General features: G+C 45.4%; 1 protein-coding gene and 1 long non-coding RNA gene across 15 annotated transcripts in view; one reads left to right on the top strand and one right to left on the bottom strand.

The window, feature by feature from the left end:
- KDM2B (lysine demethylase 2B) overlaps positions 1 to 23,988 on the top strand; it is a 152,489-nt gene that overhangs the window by 84,161 nt on the left and 44,340 nt on the right. For all 13 annotated transcript variants that reach the window (XM_086681620.1, XM_086681618.1, XM_086681613.1 and 10 more), the window contains 2 exons: positions 2,349 to 2,833; positions 20,576 to 20,662. In XM_086681620.1, the coding sequence (XP_086537746.1) occupies positions 2,349 to 2,833; positions 20,576 to 20,662 (572 nt within the window). The remainder of the gene's footprint in view (positions 1 to 2,348; positions 2,834 to 20,575; positions 20,663 to 23,988) is intronic.
- LOC147575284 (uncharacterized) lies at positions 334 to 10,465 on the bottom strand. 2 transcript variants are annotated; one of them, XR_015242204.1, is made up of 5 exons: positions 10,241 to 10,465; positions 9,658 to 9,719; positions 4,459 to 4,592; positions 3,726 to 4,069; positions 334 to 1,186 (listed from the first exon to the last, which is right to left on the bottom strand). It is a non-coding gene; the product is annotated as an uncharacterized LOC147575284 (long non-coding RNA). The 2 variants fall into 2 exon arrangements; XR_015242205.1 differs by having other exon boundaries at positions 334 to 1,189.

Here is a 23,988-nt window from a genome sequence, read left to right on the forward strand (position 1 = left end):
AGGTCTCGCTGGTGACCGTTTAGGTGTGAGGAGAATCCAGTCCAGGCATGGTTGCTGAGACAGGACCCCCACGGAGCAAATAATCCTGGTTGTTTTATTTCTCCGTGGCCACCAGCTGATCCCCCTATCCTCACCCCTCTGCTGCACCTAGGGGTTGGTTTTTGTCTATATGGGAGCGGGCCCGCGAGGTACAGCCAGTCCTCAAAATCTGAGGCCAGCTTTGAGCCAGCGGGAGGGGTGACCAGGGCTGGAGACACAAGCTTGCCAGAGCAGTGGGTGGTTCTGACAGAGGCTGGGAGAGAGCGTTTATAGCCACAGCTGCGGAGCCCTGCCTTACTTCCTTTATTTAAAGGGACATCACCCCCCAAATGGCTCAGTCCTTGAATCTTGACTCATAGGTGCCCGCCTGAAGTTGCCTCTAGCTGTGACAGTGAGCCCCCAGGAGCAATCTGGAGGAACACCCATCTTCCCTCTGTCCCTGCCTCTGAGCTGTTACTGCTGAGGGGTTTCCTGGATGCAAAGTCTGCTGAGCCTCATTCATGGTTTCTGTCTCATCACAGGATAGAAAAATACGATCGGTCTGTCTCCTTTAGGGTTTGCACTGTTTCTTTCTCTTGCAATCGCCAGGATTTTTAGATTCCCTATTTTTTTTTTTTTTTTTTCTCACTGCAAAAAGCCTTCTTCCCTCCTTCCCTTGACTTTCATCCTCGGTGACTTCTGGGGGTTTCATGCTGGGCATATGATGGGGAACAAATGTTTCTGCTGGGGTCTTTATTGGGAAGTGCTTCTTTACCTCCTAGAGGTTCAGTTTTGTCTGGGGAGTCTGTTGTGAGTCTCAAACATGTCAGATGATGTAATATTCAGGTGTGGAAAAGTCTGAGACCCCACAGCCTGCTCTTTGGAAGCTCCCAGCTTGGTAGGAATTAGGAAATGATTCTGAAATAATGAGATAACCCCTGTGGTTGTAGTAGCTCCACGTTCCTGTGGGGACCGGTCGGTTGATTTTGTGGCAGTCCTCAGGACCAGCAAACAGGAGGTCACATCTCTCATTTGTGTATTTAGGGCTATAGGAGAACATCCCCGATTCCATTTGCAGGCATAAGACAAAATCTTGAGGCGGCATTTGGGTCATTGGTGCCTGATTTTTTCTTAAAATTTCTTGTCTTTGTTTCTCATTGTCTCAGCACTCCTCCCACAAAAGAAAAGGGGGAGATGTTAGGCAGTTGCCTCATTTATCAAATGCTGGTTGTGCACCAGGACCCATGCTTAGTGATGCCTTACTGAATCCTCACCATAAGTGTTCAGAGGAAGCATTTTGTGCCATATATATATATATATATATATATATATATATATATATATATATTTAAATTTATTTATTTTGAGATAGAGAAAGCGTGAGTTGGGGAGAGGCAGAGAGAGAGAGAGAGAGGGAGACTGAGAGGATCTGAAGCGGGCTTTACACTGTCAGTGCAGAGCCTGAGGCAAGGCTTGAACTCACGAGCTGTGAGATCATGACCTGAGCCAGTCAGATGCTTAACTGACTGAGCCACCCAGGTACCGCGTGTGCCTTACATTTTTAAAAACATGTAGTTCACATATCCTACAAGGTAATGTGTACAACTCAGTGGTTTTTAGTATATTCCCAGAGCTGTGCAATCATCACCAGTCAATTTTGGGGTTGGTTTCTTTACCCCAGAAAGAAACCTGTACCCTTGAGTTATCTCCTTATCTCCCCCTACCCCAGCCTAGGCAGTCACTAATCTACTTTCTGTCTCCATAGACTTCCCCCTGTTCTGGATATTTCATATGAATCGTTATATGTATTTTTTTGGTCTCATTTTTATATGTTGAAAAGTAAAATGCCAGGTGTATTCAGAGAGGTAAAGCAACCTGAATGGGAACACACAGCTAGGAAGAAACAGAGAGCTGGGATTTGAACCAACGTCTGACTGACCCCTACCTTTCTAGAGGCTGAGGGAGGCATAGACCATTAGAACTGTCAAAAGAAGCGGGGCACCTGGGTGGCTCAGTTAAGCGTCCGACTTCGGCTCAGGTCACGATCTCACAGCTTGTGAATTCGAGCCCTGTGTTGGGCTCTGTGCTGACAGCTCAGAGCCTGGAGCCTGCTTCTGATTCTGTGTCTCCCTCTCTTTCTACCCCTGCTCCTCTCATGCTCTGTCTCTCTCTGTCTCAAAAATAAACATTAAAAAAAAAATTAAAAAAAAAAAAAGAAGCCCGGTCTCCTGAGTAAAGGGGAGGCATAGTAAGTGGAGGCTCCAGGGACTTCCAGCAGGGAGTTTGGGCCATTCATCTCAGTCTTCTGCTGACCCTCCTGCTCCCTGTAGATGCCCCAAGAAAACCCAGCATAGACGGCTTCTCATCTGATTCCTGGCTGGAGATGGAGGAGGAGTCCTGTGAGCAGCAGCCTCAGGAGGAGGAGAAGGAGGAGGAGGAGGAAGAGGAGGAGGAGGAGGGTGCAGATAAGGTGCCCAAACTTCCGGCTGATGGTCCTGCCTCGCCCACCAGCACCCCTTCAGAGGACCAGGAGGCCCCCGGGAAGAAGCCCAAAGCACCTGCCATGCGGTTCCTCCAAAGGACTTTGTCTAACGAGTCGGAGGAGAGTGTGAAGTCCACGACGGTGCCCACAGACTACCCCAAGACGCCCACTGGCTCTCCAGCCACGGGGGTCTCTGCCAAGTGGACCCACCTCACCGAGTTTGAGCTGAAGGGCCTGAAAGCGCTGGTGGAGAAACTGGAATCTCTCCCAGAGAACAAGAAGTGTGTCCCCGAGGGCATCGAGGACCCCCAGGCACTCCTGGAGGGTGTGAAGGTGGGCAGGGGGTCGCATCTGGACCTGGGCGGCTGAGAAGGGCCTGGCAGTTCCCAGGGGCAGCTCAGCACAGGGTGGCTTGGTGCAGACTGTCCTGGGGGTATGTCTATGCATGGAAAGGGGCTTCTGGTCCAAGCAAGCCCTTGTAGGGCCCCTGAGCTGAGGCCACCATTGAGCTATATAGGGGGAGCTGCCTCTGTGGTTGGCAAGGACTTATTCTCAGCACTTATTGAAAATCTGGCAGGCTTTGCTGGCATTAGACATCATGGGTGTGCCCACAGTGCTGTTGTTAGGTTTGGGGACAGACCCCTCCATCCTGTTCAGCAAGACTCTGGGCTGGCTTCTCCCAGAGCATGCATCTGTTTCATATGACCAGTTGTGCCTCCTGGTGGTCCTCTAGGTGGCCTGCTGAGGTAGCCACCTGGGGTTCAGAGGTCTTTAAGCAGAGCCTAATTATTGAGCAAATATTCATTAAGCACCATCTGGGCTAACCACTGGGGAAACAGAAAGCAGGAAGGCATTGGTAGCTTACCTATTAGCAGGGAAGTAGAAAGGAGAAAAAGTCAGGACATAGGGAATTAAGTTGCCTGTGGCATGCTGTGTGTACCCAGGGCATAGAAGTGAGGTGAAGAACACTCATCAGCCACACCAGGTGCCAGGGCTCTGAGACAGTTACGCAGAGGGCATTTGGCTTGGGCCTTAGAGGTTGCATAGGAGTTCTCTGGAAGGGGAAGGCTGTTACAGGCACAGTGCACACAGGCAGTGTGTGTATTTCCTAGGACATACCCTGAGAGGCCTTACCCTGTAGTAATCATCATCATACCATTTGTGGAAAACTGGCTACCTGTCAGGTACCAGTGCTAGGCAAGCTACCTCAACTATCTGCACTTACCAGATACGGAAGTAGGTTCAGAGAGGGTAAAGGATGTGCCTGAGGTGACAGAGCAGGTAAATGAGGGGAGCTGGGATGAGGACCTGGGAGTGGCTTAAGAGCTCTCGAGTGTATACCACTATGCAGAACCACCTCTTTTTTCAACATCGGTCAGGCTTTTTGCTGTGAGGCCTCGGAGGCATTTAGGCTTCCTCTTCCAGTGTCTGATTCCCCAGTGAGTCCAGCTGCCTGCTGCTGGGGTTGGAAGCAATTTAAGTCTCTTTTTTGATGGCTGGAGACGATACCCAGGTCTTGTAAACTAGTTCATGCGTTCACTGATTCATTTAGGAAACAGGTGCCAGGGCCTGCAATACAGAAATATTAATAAGATCCTGTCCTCAAGATGCTCAGTGATCTGGGGGCTGAACTCTTATTGGAGTGAGACCCCAGGGCAGGCAGAGGGGCACCACCCGCAAAGGGAGAGGGTGTTCAAAATCATTAATCCAGTTATATTTCACTTCATATAGAAGGTGTGTTCCTCCAGGTGCCATGAAATGAAAATCTTATAAACTGGAGGAAATTGCCTGGTAAAAGAACTCTGTGGTGACCATCCCTATAAAGCAAATCTTTACTTGCTTTGGGTCTTTTTTATTGACTCTTGACTTTTTTATAGGTTGCTGACCTCACCTGAGGGTTTTATATAAATTTGCTTATACACACAAAATTTTGCATGCCAGGTCAGGGGACTCCTAACCTGTTGGATTCCTGAGCCTGTTCCTGGACCCTGGGTTAAGAATCCTTAATCTCTCGGTATGGAGTTTTATCTATTGGGTTTCCCAAAGAAACCTTAGCATTCTTTCATGAGGCTCCTTTTTTTCTTCTGAGGTCCTTTAAAGTAAAAAAAAAAAAACAACAAGGAATTTTCATCAGTCATAAGACCATTAATAGTATTGGGGCCCCTACATATTGTGAGTTAAAAACACATTCATCTTATAAGGAAATGTTGTTCTGTGCTTGTGGAAAGCCCTTTTTTTACTTTAGATTTTTTTTATTTTTGAGAGAGAAACAGAGCATGAGAGGAGGAGGGGCAGAGAGAGAGAGGGAGACACAGAATCCAAAGCAAGCTCCAGGTTCTAAACTGTCAGCACAGAGCCCGATGTGGGGCTCGAACCCACAAACTGGGAGATCATGACCTGAGCCGAAGCTGGACACTTAACCGACTGAGCCATCCAGGCACCCCTCCGTTTTTTACTTGAAATGCATCTTTGTGTCTCTGATCTGTTTGTGTAGTGTTCCTGGTTCCTCAGTTGGTCAGATTTCTTTCTCGGGGTGAGACTTGGCCCCTCCTGTCTCTCACGTGTACTCAGATGGGCATCTGAGACTGGATTCAGCCTAGGCTGGTCGATGGTATGGAGGAGGCCTGGGGGAGGGGTTTAGGTAAATTTTAAGGAGCCCAGCCTCCTCCCTCCTATCCCCACCATGGGGTTCAATGGCAGGTTGTGATAATGTGTGATAATGCATCTCAATTGCGATGTGCTCTTATAGGGGTTTTCCATATATAAACTCATTTAAACCTCCCAACAACCCTCAGTAGTATTTTTACTAGCCTCATTTTGCAGATGAGAAAATTGAGGTACTGATAGGTTAAGTGATTTGCCCAAGACCACAATGGGGGAGTCCTTGTGTTTACCCCCTACACCATACTGCGTTGTAGAGAAATTCTCTCCCCTCTCAGAGGCCATTCTGCATTTAGGGAGAAGGTAGTAAGGGGACTGCTTGGGCTTTCTTTACAGAAGCAATGGGTCAGGCCCTGGAACAGGTTATAAATCAGCAGTCCCTGGCCAAATCCAGCCTCTTGGCATTATGTTTGGCCTGCACAGTATGAAATATATTTTTGTAATTACTTGCCAACATTAAAATATCAGAAAAGTCATAAAAAAAATATCCTAGCTCTCCTGGCCTGTGTTCCAGACTGGCTACCATTAGTAGGAAGTGAGTAGCAGCACCCCACTCCCCACCACTCCCTACTGCCTCCCTGAGTGTGTATTTATTATTAGGCTCTCACATCTTTTTTTCATATAATCTAGTCACTTAGCTCACTTATTGAACTTGCCTCTCTCTCTCTCTCTTTTTTTTACTAAAATAGCAGAAGAGATGATTGATTGTATACATGTTCCAAATGAAAACAGAATTAGTCCCGAAAGTCACAGGTCCAGGGCAAAGGACCAAAAGGGAGTGTTTTTTGGTCTGAACAAGCTATGTCTCTCAAAGGTGGTCATTGTGATCAGATGGTGCTGGATGTTTTAGATCCACTGAATCAAGTTCTAGAAAGTAGCTGTGCAGTTCAGGAACTCGTACTCGTGTCCCTGGCCTCTGGCTTTCCTTATTTCTGCTCCTGTGGCTTCCGTGGTTGCATAAGCTAGTGGTTTACTTGGACCTGTGTCCCATCTTTCTTTTTCTCCTTAGCCTGTGCTTTTGCTTCTTCCTCCACTTGGCTCTCATGGCGCAGAGGTTTCCAGGAAGATGGCAACTGAGGCCGAGAGAGCTTGAATTGCCTATCTTTGGAGATATTTATGTTCTTGAGCCTTGTCTGGGGAGGCCTTTTGCAGCTTGAAGAGCTCGTAAATTGGGTAGACAGGTCTCCTTAGAGCCTCAGGAAAACTGGAGCAGCTGCTGGTGTCTAAGTGCTGTGTGGCCAGGAGTCTGTACAGGGAAGTGGGCCAAACATCTCTTCCAGAACAGGGGAGTTCTTGGCTGTCCAGCCAAGCCATTAGCCCCTCACGGTCCCTGGAGACCCAGAAAAGATGTGGCATCCAAGAGTGACCTTCAGAGCGAGAGTGTTGTTACGGACACTGGCTGCACACACTTCGGTGCCTTTGTTCTCTGTCCTCAGATATTGAGCTTTCGTTTGTGCTGGCTGAGAAATCAAACACAGGTCAGGAATGTGGGTCCCGTGCCTATGGGTATCCCTACCATTGAATGATTCGTGTCTCTGGCCAATGGTGGTTCCCACTTGGTGACTGACCAGTTATGATCTTTGGCTGTGTTGCAAAAAGACAACATTTTTCCTTCTGTCCTTTTCTCCGGGGCCTCAGAGATTGCTGCTGATGGTGGTTCATGGTAACCAGAGGACCCTGGGATTGGAGACGGTCCCAAAACAACTCGGTCTCCAGATGGCTAGGTTTTGGCTTTTATCAAAAACCCATTTTTGGGGGGCGCCTGGGTGGCTCAGTCGATTAAACATCCGACTTTGGCCCAGGTCATGATCTCACAGTTTGTGAGTTCAAGCCCCACATTGGGCTCTGTGCTGACAGCTCGGAGCCTAGAGCCTGCTTCAGATTCTGTCTCCCTCTCTCTCTGCCCCTCCCCTGCTTGCACTCTGGCTCTCTCTCTCAAAAATAAATAGACATTTAAAAAATTAAAAAAAAAAACGTTTTTTTCATTAAAAAATTAAAAAAAATTTTTTTTAATTTTAATGTTTATTTATTTTTGAGAGAGAGCAAGAGGGAGCATGCATGCACAAACGGGGAGGGGCAGAGAGAGGGATACAGAGGATCTGAAGGAGGCTCCACGCTAACAGCAGAGTCCGAGGTGGAGCTCAAACCCACGAACCGCGAGATCATGACCTGAGCTGAAGTCAGATGCTTAACAAACTGAGCCACCCAGGCGCCCCCCCACCCCCGCCAATTTTTTATTTAGATTCTAGTTAGTTAACATACAGTGCAGTATTGGGAAAACTCATTTTTTTCTTTCATTTGTAATGTATTTATTAAATTTTTTTTTTAATTATTGAGAGACAGACACAGAGTGTGAGCAGGGGAGGGGAAGAGAGAGGGGAAGACACAGAATCTGAAGCAGGCTCCAGGCTCTGAGCTGTCAGCACAGAGCCCGACGCGGGGCTCGAACTCACAAACCACCAGATCATGACCTGAGCCAAAGTTACTCAGGCACCCCTGTAATGTGTTTTTTTTAATTGTGGTAAAATACACATGACACTATTTTGTCTTAAAATGTTTTCTTTTTTGGGGTGTCTCAGTGGCTCAGTCAGTTGAGCATCCGACTTTGGCTCAGGTCATGATCTTGAGGGTTGTGGTTTTGAACTCCATGTCAGATTCTGTGCTGACAGCTTGGAACCTGGAGCCTGCTTTGGATTCTGTGTCTCCCTCTCTCCCTGCCCCTCCCCCACTTGCACTCTGTCTCTCTCTCAAAAATAAATAAACATTAATTTTTTTTCTTTTTTACTTACTAGATCACTACTTTAGAATCTTCCAAAATGTTCAAGAATTGGGGCACCTGGGTGGCTCAGTCGGTTGAGCATCCCACTCTTGATTTTGACTTAGGTCGTGATCCCAAGGTCATGGGATCGAGCCCTATGTCAGGCTCTGTGCTGAATGTGGAGCCTGCTTGAGATTCTTTCTCTCTCTCTCTCTCTCTCTCTCCCCCCCTCTCTCCCCCGCTGCCCCTTTCTCCTGCTCCTGTTCTCTCTCCAAAAAAAAAAAGAATAATGGAATACTAAAAAAATCTTCAAGAATTTACCATCTTAACCATTTTATTTTATTAAAATACTTATTTTAATTTTTAAATTTATTTTATTATTATTATTTTAATATTTATTTATTTATTTATTTATTTATTTATTTATTTATTTATTTTTTGAGAGAGAGAGAGAGAGAGACAGAGTGTGAACTGGGGAGGAGCAAAGAGAGAGGGAGACACAGAATCTGAAGTAGTCTCCAGGTTGGAGCGCTTGGGTAGCTCAGTTGGTTGGGCGTCCAGCTTCGGCTCTGGTCATAATCTCTTGGTTCGTGGGTTCCAGCCCCATGTCCGGCTCTGTGCTGATGGCTCAGAGCCTGGAGCCTGCTTCAGATTGTGTCTCCCTTACTCTTTCCCCCTCCTCCACTCAGGCCCTCTCTCTCTCTCCCTCTCTCTCTCTCTCAAAAATAAATAAACATTAAAAGAAACTAAAAACAAAAAATGAAGTAGGTTCCAGGCTCTGAGCTGTCAGCACAGAGCCCGACGCAGCACAGAGCCGACGCGAGGCTCAAATTCATGAAACGTGAGATCATGACCTGAGCTGAAGTTGGATGCTTAACTGATTGAGCCACCCAGGCGCCCCAATATTGTTTTAATTTTTTTATTTTTAAGTAATCTCTACACCCAATGTGGGGCTCAAACTCACGGCCCCCAGATCGAGTCACATGCTCCACTGACTGAACCAGCCAGGCGCTCAATCTTAACCATTTTCAAGTGTATAGTTTAGTGACTTTAAGTACATTCACAATGTTGTGCAACCACCACCTGTGTGTAGTTCAGAACATTTTTAACATCCCAGACAGAATCCTGTCCCTACTAGCAGTCAATCCCCATTTTCCCCCTCCCCTTGTCTGCTTTCTGTCTTTATGGGTTTACCTATTCTGGATATTTCTTTTCTGTAAAAGTTTCAAGTGTTCCATGATCAATGTAAGAAAAATTAAACATTGTAGGCTGGAGGCTAGAAAAAATGTCCTCCTCCTCAGCTTTCCCAATTGGAGGTAACCCCCTGTTACTCATCTGCTAAATATATTTCTGGGGCTTTCCCGTCGTCCCCACGTATACATCATTTTTAAAAAATTGGATTGCAAGTTGCAAAAGCAACTTGCTTTTGTCCCTTAAAGAAGCTTTTTTTGTGTTTATCTTCCTGTAAGTCTAGCTTATACTCTTTTGGGGGGCAGAACTTTCGAAAGGTGAGTTTGTCCTTGCTGTGACCCTGTGGTTTCAGTAGTTCCCAGTGAGCTCATTTGTACCTTGAAAACTTGCCTTGAGAGGGTCTGGATTTAGATGCAAACCAAAACGACCACCCTGACTTCATTTATATTGTGAAAAGAAAGATTCAAGCGTCTTGTAAAAATCGAACTGAGAAAGCCATTTCCTTTCCCTGTGTTTGTGAAATCCTTGGGGTTTGGCACTGAGATACCTTTAGCAACTTCCTTCTTTCAGAGCACTTCTGCTGGAGGAGTGTAGGATATTGGCCTGTACCTAATGGGGAGAATAGGAAATCAGGACACGAGACCCTTGAGTTCTATTTCCGTTTGTTCTTTGCCGCGTGCTGTGTGGTCAAGTCATTCCACCCATCTGTTCACCTGCACGTAAAACAAGACTTTGGGACTAGCTGTGCTTTGTCTTGGTGGGAACCAGATTCGGTAGGTCCTTGGCTGTTCTGAAGGGCTTCACCAGTTGAAACCTGAGTGTCTTCACTGTAAAACGGGGCTAACAACAGGGACCTATGTCCCTGAAGTATTTTGAGTGACAATGAGGTAAGGAATGCCTAGCGCTCCTAGTTAAACCTGTGGAGAATAATTAGATATTCATAGGTGACAGCCCAAGGAGAGCCAGCCTGGCCTGGCCAGCTCCCCACCCTTCCCCAGCTCTGTCCCATCTCTTAGCTTCCCCCACATCCATCTTCCAGGTTAATGATTGCCATCTGGGTGAGTTTCCTAGGGCCTGCCATAACAAAGAACCACAGACTGTCTTAAGACAACAGAAACTTATTCTCTCACAGTTCTGGAGGCTGGAAGTCTGAAATCAAAGCCGTGCTTTTGCTCTGAAGACTCGAGGGGAGGAAGGAACCTTCCTTGTCTTTTCCAGTTTCTTGTGATTGCCAGCAATCTTTGGCATTCCTTGGCTTGTCCCTAGATCACTTCAATCTCTGCCTCTGTCTTTGCATGGTTGTCTTTTCCATGTGTCTTCTTCTCTTCTGAGGACATCAGTCATTGGATTAGGTCCCACCCTCATCCACTATGACCTCATCTTAACATGATTACATCTACAAAGACCCCATAACTTAGTAAGGTCACATTCTGAGGTTTTGCACATGAATTTTGAGGGCCACGCTATTCAACGCACTGCATCATCTTTTTTCTCTTCCATCTTGGATTTCCAACAGTAAGATGGGAGTTGCCCTGGATGCTGTTCCTTCTAGAAGAATCTGTACTTTCAACTAGAACTCAGGGAGAGAGAGATCTGGTTCCTGTCGGGAGGAAAGGGAGGCATGATGCTGTTTTGGGGGCAGGTCTACTCAAATTGACCGTAAATGACTCGAAAATTACCAGTGCATTGCAAGGTTGTGAGGGTTTGGGTCTAAGTGGGTGGTGACCAGTGAGGTTGGAGATGGGAGGATCTTTGTCAATTACCCCATTGCAAGGTTATTCTGCAGCTGTTTTTGTTAGTTAAAGTAATACCAGACTCCCCTGGCTGCCAGACTGTCAACTTGGATGACAAAGGCCAGCTCACCACAGACAACCACCTTTCTTGTTGCTTGGAATTGTGGGGTTGCATGGAATTACGGTGCTGGAAGAGCCAGCGAGGGGCCATTGTTTTCAGGTGTTTTTTATGTATATATATATATTTTTTTTTCAACATAAAAGAAAGAAATCAATTCTATTGTTCTTTCATTGAAACCCAAATATCATAGGAAAGAAAATGATTGTAAATTAAGAGTACATTATCCAAATATGTATTATCTTTTAAGACCAAAGTTTCTGGAGTCAGGCTGAATCCCATGTGCCATCCATTAACCAGCTGAATGCTCTTGGGGAACGTGATAAAATTCAGTGAGGCAACATGCATAAAGCTTTACTTAGCACAGGCCTTTAAGTGCTCAGTAACCTGGAGCTGTTTTATTATCATTACTATTATTGTTATTATTATTACTATTATTATTTCAGACACCGTGGAATGAAAACAGGCCCATTTAGGGATGAGTGTGAGAGTTTGTGAAACCCATGACCGTGGAACGTTTATACAGCTTTTCTCTCAGGGGGTCATCAGCCCTCACCTCGGAACACACCTGCTTGTTTAAGCCCCTCCCCCGCCTTGGTGTTGTGCAAAATAGTAAGGTGTAGAGCCCAGACCTCTGGAACTATTGGTTTTTTAATTTATCACCACCACCACCACACCTGCTTCAGAAGAGCCAAAAAGCAGGAAGCCAGTGGGAGGTCTGCAGCCCGGCTCCCTCCCGCCCCGGAGGATGGCCCAGAGCATAGAGAAGGTACCGCACAGATTGAGTGGGGCTGGGGGTCTGGCCTCCAGTAGTTGCTCAGGCTCTCCTGTTGGGGGCTGGATGTAATATTGAGCCGTGTGTTTTGTATTTTTGCTGGGCAGGGAGGGGATAGAGGGTTGACACAAAGGTGAGTGAGACAGGCCTAACCATCTACTATGACGACAAACCATGCATACTCCGAGTTCTCTGCCTGCACCACCTCAAGGGAACGGAGGAGGACCGCCAAGGGCCAGAGATCTGAGTTCCAGACATCTGGGCAAACCCTAGACCTGAAAAATGGATAGATTGTCCATGTCAGCTGGAGCTTTTTTTTAGCCTAAAATTAACTTGTGGGCGTTATTCTCTCTCCTAGTTAGGCAGCTCAGTCAGCTTTTAGACTGCCCTTCCAACTAAATAAACTTTTACATTTCCCTGTGCTTAGAACTTTTGAAGTAGTGGAATTCTGCAGACAGAGGACAGGGACAGTGTATTCCAGCAGGAAATGTGACATAAGCCACAAGAGATCGGCCAAAAGTTGTTGAACATTTACTGTGTACCTGGTACCTTCCATGCATTGTGATCCTTGCCACAACCTGGCGAGGTGGAGACTATTATCATCCCATTTCTTAGATGGAGAAACTGAGACTCAGAGAGATGTAGCGACTTGCCCAAATCATGCAGCTAAGAGGCTTTTAGCCACAGTATGCTACGGCAAGTTTGTGCTAGTTGCCTGTCACTGCCATAACAAATTAATTACAAACTTGGTGACTTTTTAAAATGTTCGTTTGTTTGTTTGTTTTTTAGAGAAAGAGAGAGAGCATGAATAGGGGCAGGGCAGAGAGAGGGAGACAGACAATCCTAAGCAGGCTCTGCGCTGTCAGCACAGAGCTCAGTGTGGGGCTCGAACTCCCGAACCGTGAGATCATGACCTGAGCCAAAATCAAGAGTCGGACGTCTAACCGACTGAGCCACCCAGGAGCCCCAAACTTGGTGGCTTAGGACAACAGAAATTTCTTCTCTCACAGTCTGGTCTGCATCCTGAGAAGGCTCTAGGGGGGCATTCTTTGCTCTTCCAGCTTCTAGTTGTTCCTGATGTTGCTTGGCTTGTGGCTGCATCCCTGCAGTCCCTGCCTCTGTCTTCCCACAGCCTTCTTCCTTGTGTCTCTGTTCACATCCCCCTCTTCTTTCTCTTATGAAGACACCAGTCATAGGATTTAGGGTGCACCCTAAATCTAGGATTATTTCATCTGGATAGCCTTAAACAATTACATGTGCAAAGAACCTGTTTCCAAGTAAGGTCACATTCACAGGTACCAGGGATTAGGATTTGAACATACCTATCTGGGAGATATGGTGCACCCCAGTACAGATGGGTTTTTACAGGCGGGCACATGGTGGTTGGGCTGGGGCAGAGGCAGAGAACTTGAGAGGCCCAAAGTGCATTGAAATCCAGTTCCTGTGGCAAGCAGAGGACCCCTTAGTCTGCTAGGTTCCTCAGAGCAGCATCGGAGCTGCTCCAGGCCTTGTGACCTTGTTACCTTCCTTTTTACCCATTGATTCTTTCCTGATGCCTGCCTCTGCTTTATTATCATTATTATTAACACCCCACCCTAGGGAATGGTGGGGCCTGAATCTATTGTTAACCAATTAAACTCTCTGAGAGAGTTAGAGTAACAGGGAACAGAGGCCCAGCACATCCGTTGTCTGTGGTCATCTTGTTGGGTCAAAAGCAGGGCAGTTTCCAGCAGAAACAGCCTCTAGTGTCCTGAATCTCTCTCTCTCTCTCTCTCTCTCTCTCTCTCTCTCTCTCTCTCTCTTTTTCTCAAATTTTTAAATGTTTATTTTTGAGAGACAGAGAGAGACAGAGTATGAGCAGAAGGGCAGAGAGAGAGACACACAGAATCCAAAGTAGGCTCCAGGCTCTGAGCTGTCAGCACAGAGCCTGATGCGTGGCTCAAACCCATGGACATGGAGATCATAACCTGAGCTGAAGTTGGACACTCAACTGACTGAGCCACCCAGGAGCCTCAATCTTTCTCTTATTTACTTACTTACTTATTTATAGCATGCACAGATGCACAAGTGAGGGGAGAGAGAGAGAGGGGAGAGAGTCCCAAGCAGGCTCCATGCTTAGCACAGAGCCTGATGCAGGGCTCAATCCCACAACCCTGGGATCATGACTTGAGCCGAAATTAAGAGTTGGGTGCTCAACTGACTGAGCCACCCAGGCACCCCCCAATCTTTCTCTTTTAGAAAGTCTGCCCGAGGCTTTCTAATTGGGAAGGTTTATAGGATGTAACCCAAAGGCCCCTGGGCTCGTATTACCTAGTCTCTGCTTCCTAGAGCCCCAAGGAGTGTATAAATTCTGCAGAGCCCAGGGAAGCCAGTGACAGGAGTTTCTTCAGCACAATTTATTTCTCAGAGAATCTCCAGTTTGAATAATCTCCTTTTTCTGTAGCCTGTCACATACTAATGAAAATACTTCTCTGCGGGACAGAACCCTGAGCGCCCCCTGGTGGCCAGTGAGGTCCATGGGGGAACTGCTTCCTACAGTGAGTGTGTGTGAGGTGCCCCACTCTAGGGTACTTGGGGAGGTCTCTATTAATTTTTGATTATTATTTATTGTTACTAATGTATTTTTAGTTATTAATAATACTTACACCTCCAGTAATAGCTTTTTGTAACCAGACAGTCCTCTAAAGCGGCCTCACCTTGCTTGTGAGTGATGGACTCCAGCTTGATACTGAAATAATAGGAAATCTTGAGACAGTTCAGAAAGAAACTCCAAGAAAACCAAGGTGAATGGACTTTATTTTCAATCTTACACAGAGTAGCATTTGTATACTGGTGGCCCTTGGGCTAAACTGGCCTACAGATCTTGTTGGGCTCACAATTGTTTTTTTATTTTTGTTTTTGTTCTATTATTATTATTTTTTTTTTCAACGTTTATTTATTTTTGGGACAGAGAGAGACAGAGCATGAACGGGGGAGGGGCAGAGAGAGAGGGAGACACGGAATCGGAAACAGGCTCCAGGCTCTGAGCCATCAGCCCAGAGCCTGACGCGGGGCTCGAACTCACGGACTGCGAGATTGTGACCTGGCTGAAGTCGGATGCTTAACCGACTGTGCCACCCAGGCGCCCCTATTAGTATTATTTAAAAATTTTTTTAATCAGTTGTCAACATTTAAGTGATTTCAGATAAAACTCTGGATCTTTGATTTCTTCTGGAAAATCAAAGATCTGGTGGGGCTTTCATGTCCACAAGAGGTTAGTAGGTTGGAACTGAGTAGCATTTGCCCTCTTTAAACTGGGCCTGTGCCTTCTAGTTTGCATAGACCACACCACTGTCTAGTGCTCTCATTTGTTGATATCTTGCATTTTATCTGCTTGGTTCCTGGAAGCATTTGAGTTTGTCATCCCAGCCTGGAGTTTGCAATTAGGGTAAGGGGGCAGGAAGCCCTGTGGAAGTAATGGGCCCCCTGCTGCAACCATATGGTAAGATAGGTATATATATATCATTCCAATATATATTGGAATATATAATATATATCCACACATATATTGAAAGGTTTTGCCTAAACACAGAGCATCTTACTTGACAATCTTTTTTTTTTTTTTACCTTTTTTTGGGGGGGGTAGGGAAATATTCTTAAAAAACCCCACAGAACTCTGATGTATGGTGTAGCAGGTTGTGAAATTCCTAGGATTATTATTTTTCTTTAAGTTTATTTCTTTATTTTGAGGGAGAGAGTATGCATGTGTGAGGGAGGGGCAGAGGGAAAGAATCCCAGGAAGGCTTACTTGTTGTCAGTGCGGAACCCAGTGTGGAGCCTGACCCCACAAACCATGAGATCATGACCTGAGCCGAAATCAAGAGTCAGAGGCTCAACTGACTCAGCCACCCGGGAGCCCCTCATAGGATTATTAAGAACCATGAAATGTCAGCGAAACTTTGTGCTTATGCGGACCCATATTGGGCCTCGTGCCTCTTCTGTGACTGGGGCAAAGTTTGAAAAATGCTTTGTAGAGGGGGTAGTGGCTGAATTAGTTCTTGGTCTTAACTTGCAAGGAATAGGCAAGGATAACTCACTTCTGTATTTGTTAATCGAATGGTAAATATGAGCCCAGATTGTCTCCTAGGCGTCACATTTTTCAATAATGAGGAATAGGTCAGCTGTAGAGGTTGCTGGAATGGTCTCTGGAGTCTTTATCACCACTATTAATGCCTGGGCTTGTAGTTAGATGGGCCTGGTCAGTGTCAGGTTCTATCACCTCCCAACTGTGTGACCTTGGGCAAGTCACTTGACTTCTCTGTACTTAAGTTTCTGCTTTTGTGAAATGGGCAAGATCGGCCCTATCCCCCAGAGAAGATTAGTCTGGAGCAAGCACTTAACAAATGCTCCTAGAAATGGTAGCAAAACCACATCTAGCTTCATGGCATAAAATCAACATTAGATATCACTGTTCTAAGCTGTGGCTTCCTCAAGGTCACACAGTCCGATGTTGTAGAACTTGAACCCAGATCTTCTGACTCTAGAACCAGTGTTGTTGCAGGCATAATAGCAGCAGCTTAACTAGCAAAATATTAGGTCCCCTATGTGTACTTTCTAGAACCTCCGAATCCATTCCTTAGGGAGGGACTGCTTTGTCCCATTCTCTCCTCCCCTTTTAAAAAAATTGTGGGGCACCTGGGTGGCTCAGTCAGTTAAGCGCCCAACTTTGGCTCAGGTCATAGTCTCACGCTTTGTGGGTTCAGCCCCACATTCAACAGCATGGAGCCTGCTTTGAATCCTCCATCACCCGCTCTCTCTCTCTTAAAAATGAATAGACACTTAGAAAAAAATAATTAAGACATTTTTAGAAATAAATCAATAATTTTGGTAGGGGCGCCTGGCTGGCTCAGTTGGAAGAGTGGGCAACTCTTGATCTTAAGGTTGTGAGTTCGAGCTCCATGTTGGGTGTAGAGATTACTTAAATAAAAATAAGACATTGCAAAAAGTTTTAAATTGTGGTAAGTTATACATAACATAAAATATACCATTTTAATCATTTTTCAAAGTGTCCAGTTCAGTGGCATTAAGTTCATTCACACTGCTGTAGAGCCGTCACGACTATGCATTAAGCAACACCCTGCTTCTCCCTCCCTCAGCCCCTGGCAACCACCGCTCTATTTTATGCTTGTATGAATTTGACTACTTTAGGCACCTCATGGAAGTAGAATTATGTACTATTTGGCTTTTTGTGTCTGGCTTATTTCACTCAGCAGAATATTGTGGCATGTGTCGCAATTTCCTTCCTTTTTTCAGGCTGAATAATATTCCATGGTATGGATAGACCACATATCATTTATTCATCCATCCCTTGATGGACACTTGGGTTGTTTCCAAGTGTCCTTTGGCTGTTACGAGTAATGCTGCTAGGTTCGTGGCCCCCCTCTTTTGTTTAAGGATAGGTTGAGTAATACCGTGGTTAGAGCACAGGTTGTAGAGTGGAGGGTCTCCACCTCTTACTGGTTGAGTGGTCTTGGGCCGTTCCTTCACCCCCTACACCCTGGTATTCTCATCTGCAAATGATTGTGGTCCGTCTCCCAGTGCGGTCAAGCAGTTGGATGACCGAGTGGATATGGCATGTTTATTACAGTGCCCAACACAGAGCAAACACTCAATACATCTTATTCTCCTACATCCATTCAGCAAAACATGTGGTACCTGCCTCCTGATGTTTCCATTTTACCCCTCACCTAGCCAGTCCCACCTACCCCAAGCAGTGGGTCAAGGCAGAGAAGGGGCAGCGGGAATGACCCACTAAGGCCCGTGTAGTAAAGGGTGCAGTGTCTGCAGTCTATTTAATTAAAAACCAAAACTGATCAAAAATTGGTCTGCTTTTTATCATCATTGGGAACTGGCGATTCTAAACAACGTCACTGATGAAATGCTCCTCCCCCAAGGCACGGATCGTTCCCACTGCCCCCAACCTTCCATAGCCTCTTTCATGCCCCTTGTGAGGTCCACATGTGTGTTGAATAATGCTGTGTTCTTGGTTCCCTTCTGTTCTATTTCTTTTTTCTTTTTAATGTTTATTGATTTTTGAAACAGAGAGGGAGACGGAGCACAAGCGGGGAGGGGCAGAGAGACACCCACACAGAATCTGAAGCAAGCTCCAGGCTTTGAGCTGTCAGCACAGAGCCCAACGCGGAGCTTGAATCCACAAACTGCAAGATCATGACCTAAGCCGAAGCCAGATGCTTAACTGACCGAGCCACTCAGGCGCCCCTTCTTCTTTTTTTAAATTTTTTTAATGTTTATTTATTTTTGAGAGAGAAAGAGAGACAGAGCCAGAGTGCAGGAGGGGCAGAGGGAGAGGGAGACACAGAACCCGAAGGAGGCTCCAGGTTCTGAAGAGTCAGCACAGAGTCCAACGCGGGGCTTGAACTCACAGACCAAGATATCATGACCTGAGCCAAAGTCAGATGCTTAACTGACTGAGCCATGCAGGCGCCCTGTATTTTTTTTTTTTTTAAGATTTTATTTTTAAGTAATCCCTACACCCAGCATGGTGCTCGAACTTACAACCCCAAGATCAAGAGTTTCACGCTCTGCTGGCAGCCAGCCAGGTGTCCCTGTTGTATTTCTTTTTAAATACTCTGCATACATGTTAGAAAGCTTGGCAGCCTAATTATCCTGTTTTCCTTTACGGTAGCTGTTACTACTGTCTGGCATTTTAAAGATTGCTTTTTATGATAGGACTTTCTGTTACAGAATGGCGTCAGATTGACAGAAAAACTCAGCAGGTAGTATAGAGAGTTTCCGTTTACTAGACCCCCCCCCCCCATCCCATCCAGTTTCCTCTGTTATTAACATGGTACGTCTGCAGAGTACATTGGTTACAATTAAAACCAGTATCTGTACATTATTCCTAACTAAAGTCTATAGTTTTTTCACGTTTCCTCAATTTTTACCAAATGTCCTTTATTTCAGGATCCCACCCAGGATACCTCTATCTTTGTAACTGTCATGTCTCAGGCTCCTCTCAGCTGTGACGGTTTCTCAGATTTTGGGGGGCTTTTTTTTTGTTGACCTTGACAGATGTGAGGAGTGCTGGTCAGGGATTGAGTAGAAAGTCCCTCTTTGGGGATTTGTAGCTTCATTTATTTATTTTTTAAGTTATTTACTGGAGGGTTACTGTAAGTCATTGTGCAAGGCTAGGGATATAACAGTGAAACAAAACATTTATAAACAGCATTTATAGGGGCGCCTGGGTGGCTCAGTCGGTTAAGTGTTTGACTTCGGCTCAGGTCATGATCTCACGGTTCGTGGGTTTGAGCCCTGCATCAGGCTCTGTGCTGACAGCTCAGAGCCTGGAGCCTGCTTTGGATTCTGTGTCTCCCTCGCTCTCTGCCCCTCCCCCACCTGCACTCTGTCTCTGTCTCTCAAAAAAATGAATAAACATTAAAAAATTTTAAAAAACCCAGCATTTATAAATCAGTGACATTGACGCTAGGCTTGGAGAAGGCTGCAGGGGCTGAGAATTGAACCCAGGCAGCCCCGAGTCTGACCCTTGATCACTGTCCTGTTTGCCACCTCCCATGGGCAGAGGAGGTGGATTTGGGATGTTAGGTAAATTTTGAAAAATCTGGCAACCAAAGGAACACGAGGAAAACTAAGACAGTAGATGGAATAAATTACAAGTGAGTTGGATTCATTTCCAGTGGGTAGATGAGGAAAGTGAGTTAAAATACTCTTTCCCTACATTTCTCTTTTGAGCTCTTCTGTTCTTCTTAAGTTCTCCTGTGCAACTTTCTCTGCTTTTAAATGTCCCTGCAGGAATGCTTTTGCACAACACAAAAATTAATGGTCAAGGTCGGAAGAGGCCAGTGACAGATCTGTGTCTGTCCCTAAAGGCTAATGGTGCATTGCGGATGCAACTAAAAAACCCATGTGTGGAGTGGTCTTGGGCTGGGAAGTCTGGACCCAGAAAGTGAGTTCAGGGGCTCTGCCCTTCTGGTCTGGGGCAGCATCCGAGGCCTTTGAATCTTTCTGAGCCTTGATTCCTGTGCCTATAAGTTAGGGATAATTCAGTAGAGTAGCATCTTGCACCTGGATGAGGTTCTCAAATCAGTCACCGCCTAAGGCCGAAAGCTGGTAGAGTCAGAATTACCTTTGAAAAGCCTTCAGATGACATACAAAGATGTGAACACAGCGTGCCACGTGGGAGACCCTTGCCCAGCCTGGATGTATGTCTATCACAGCCCACTTTTCTGCTGGCATTTGCGGCCATATGAACTCCATCCTTGGTCAAACCAGATTAAGTATCTACCAGTGTTTATGAAGCCCATGTTGTAATAAACAGTGACATGTCTTTACACACGGGGAATAGAATACGCATGACTTACCGGCTGAGTCAGGTCTCACAGGTGTCAAGACCTCGTGGTTAGTGTTGTTTTTTTGTTTCTCTGCATCCATAGTTGAGTTTTTGTACATTGGAGTATTTTAGTGCACTGCCCAGCCCACTCCCGGGGTACTTGGTAAGGATTGAATGAGGTTGTGTGTGAGTCCCTGGTGCTGGAGATAAATATTTAAATATTTGGCACATTATAAATATGATCAGTGAGTGATACTTTCATGGAAGTCATAGGGAGGTGAGTGATTTACTCTTTAAACATTTTTTGGAAAGGAGGATGTTGTGTGTCTTGTGGTCTCTGACGGACCCTGGTGACTTGGTTTCTACTGAGTGTGTGGGTGGTGGGTGACTGCAGAGGCCTATCAGTCTTTCACTGGGTTAGGTCCAGTCTTAGCCCCCTTCAGAGACCTTCCCTCTACTCTGGGCTAATATGGCTCCTTTGTTTGGCCACAGAATGTCCTGAAGGAGCATGCAGACGACGACCCCAGTCTGGCCGTCACTGGGGTCCCTGTAGTCACTTGGCCAAAGAAGACTCCAAAGGTAAGACGCAGATTGCCCGCAGCTGAGGGACCATTTCCGCTGCCTTTCACATCTCCTGTAAGATGAGTGTGGGCAACTTTTCAGTGGGGACTCCCGGCCTAGGGCACCCCAGTTAAGATGAATGATTTTGGTGATTTGTCTATTGCAAATTTTTGTTTTTTGAAAGGAATCATTTTCCCTAGCTGTGGAAACTGCAGGCAGTGGTGGCCACCTGGTGGCCACTCAGAAAACCGTGGGGAAATGATGGCTCACTTTTCCCCTTCTTTAGGTGACTTCTTTCCCTTCCTCCCTCCCTCTCTTCCTTCCTTCCTTCCTTCCTTCCTTCCTTCCTTTCTTCCTTCCTTCCTTCCTTCCTTCCTTCTTTTTTTCCTCCAGTTGCTTCAAGGACTCTTTCCTCTCTTTTGAAAGTAACTTTTTTTTTGTCTTTGTAAACCTGATTGATGCTCACCATGAAAAAGTCTATTCAAATAGGAAAGGACCAAGACCCTAGGGAGAATGACAGTAATGTCACTGAGGGCTTACCAGGAGCAGGTTGCTTTGCCTCATCCCCTGCATCCCTTATCTTCTTTAGATTCCCAGCAGCCCTGTGGGGCAGACACTTGTGACTCTCATTTTACAGATGAGGAAACTGAGGTTTAGAAAGGTAAGGTCACTTGTGAGGGCACCTGGCAGAACCGAGGGCAAGGCGATCGGTCTGACAGCAGAGACTAGACTGTTAACCAGTGTCTACCTCAAAGTCCATTCTGCAGAGAAAACCAGTAACATTTTGGTGTGTCTTCTTCCAAAGTCTGTGCTGGGGTAGGACACGTATGTATCAGCCCATCTGCCGACACTCAGCTCACCACTTTCTTGAGCAGGTTATAGATGCTCCCTGGGCCCTTACTTTCCTCATCTGTAAAAAAGGGTTATACCAGCACCTACTCAAATGGTTGTTGTGACGACTAGATGAGATAATGCATTGTTGAATTTGTTTCTGGTTAACTATTAAAAAAAAAAAAGGAATAATGTATGCAAAGTTCTTAGGACAAGGAGTGACCAGTGGTTAGTGCTCTTTAAATGTCAGTTGTGACTTCAGCAGCCTCTTTGTTGATGTGTATTTTGCCAATTTCTGGGTTTTTTTTTTTTTTTCTCTTATAAGAAACATTTAGAGGAATATTCTAGATCTGTGTTGTCCAAAATGGTAGCTGCTAGCTGTATGGCTATTGAACACTTGAAATATGACAAGCTCAAATTGAGATGTGTCAGAAGTATAAAATACACAACAGATTTCAAAGACTTAGTGCAAAAAGAACACTGTAAAATTACTCATTAATTTGTTTTTTATATTGATTGCATGTTGAAATTAGGGTTGCCAGATTTTAGAAAGGATCCCCATTTAAATTTGAATTTCAGGTAAACAACAAATAAAACTTTAAGTGTAAATATAGCCCACATATCACATATACTTACACTAAAAAAGATTATTCATTGTTCATCTGAAATTTAACTGGGTGTACTGTATTTTTATTTGTTAAATCTGGCAACTCTAGTTGAAATGATAATATTTTGAATATATGGATTATTAATGTTAATTTCACCTTTTTCTTTTTTCCTCTTTAAATGTGGTTACGAAAAGTATATAAAAGTATATGTGTGGCTCACTTTACATTTCTATTGGTCAGTGATGTTCTTAGGTCATTCTTTCCACTTTTGTTTGATTATCTCCTTAGGGTATATTCCTAAATGTAGAATTGCTGGGGAAGATGGCCCCTATTACTTGTAGGTATTGAATTCTAATTCTCTTTGAAGCTTAGTGGGAATTTAGGTGGCAGTAGAAATGAAAAAGGATTCACTTTCATAGCTTCTGCCATTAGTTTCCCGATCCATGGAAGTGAGTGGGGTTTTAATGTTCACTTTCCCCTACATGGGCAATAAACACAACCACCATTGCTCAGACCACAAACTGTACCTGCAAACATAGCGCCTTGCAACAACCTAGCCGGGCCCCACGGCTGCTCTGAACTTGAAGAGGAAATGGTGGCTTTGCCTCACTGCCTGCTCCCCTCCCAGCTAAGGAATTGCTTTGGGGGAGGGATTGGGGTTTACAGAACATGGGCTTTGAAAAAACAAACTTGCCATGACCCATTGTAATCTCAGAATTAATGGAGGGGTCCAAACGAACTTCTCTGGGGGAAAGCACTTCAGGATTACTGATGTGTCCTGTCCTTTGTGCCTCAGACCCTCAGTTTACTCCTGAGAGGCTTATAGGCATTAAAAAAAAAAAAAAATCAACCCTCTGCCCTTTTCCTCCAAAGGGCTTGAAACAGGAAGCAGGCTTCTGGGGGGAGTAGCCCTTATCTAAGATTTTTGTGGAAGATTGGTGTATAAGCACGGGTCTATACACAAGGTCACGTGGCTAATATCAAATCTGGGGGTGGGGGAGAGACTGAAGCCCTTCGGCTGGTTAGAGAGTGAAGAGAGAACATTCGAGATTTAACAATACTAAACCAAACAATACTTTGGGGGTACCGGTCTTTTTTTTTTTTTAAACACCTTATAATGAAACAGATACAACTTGCTTACCATACAGTTCTCCCGCTAAAAGTGTACAACTCACTTTTTAGTATAATTGGGATATTCAGAGAGTTGGACAGCTATCTCCACAGTCTAATTTTAGAACGTTTTCATTCCCTCTGAAAGAAAGCCCATCAGCAACCAGTCCCCAACCCCTAAATCTTCCCCTCCCACAGCCCCTGACAACCACTAATCTGCTTTCTGTCTCTATGCATTTGCCCGTTCTGGACATGTAAATGGAATTATCCAATACTTGACCTTTTGTGACTAGCTTTTTCACTTAGTATAATATTTTTAAGCTTCACCCACATAGTGGCGTCTGTCAGTATTTCATTCCTTTTTATGGCTGAATAATATTCCATTGTGTTTGTAGACCATACTTTGTTCATCCCTTGTCCAGTTGCTGGACCTTTGGGCTGTCCCTATCTTTTGGCTATTGTGAATAATGATGCCCTGAACATTCTTGCACAAGTTTTTGTGTGGATACATGTTTTCATATCTCTTGGGTAGATGCCTAGGAGTGGAGTTGACTGGTCACATGGTAACTCTGTGTTTAACTTTTAAAAAAAATTTTTTTTTTCAACGTTTATTTATTTTTGGGACAGAGAGAGACAGAGCATGAACGGGGGAGGGGCAGAGAGAGAGGGAGACACAGAATCGGAAACAGGCTCCAGGCTCTGAGCCATCAGCCCAGAGCCCGACGCGGGGCTCGAACTCACGGACCGCGAGATCGTGACCTGGCTGAAGTCGGACGCTTAACCGACTGCGCCACC

The sequence above is a fragment of the Puma concolor genome, chromosome D3 (genome assembly GCF_028749965.1).
Source record: "Puma concolor isolate L17-30 chromosome D3, mPumCon1.1.hap2, whole genome shotgun sequence".
NCBI lineage: Eukaryota > Metazoa > Chordata > Mammalia > Carnivora > Felidae > Puma > Puma concolor.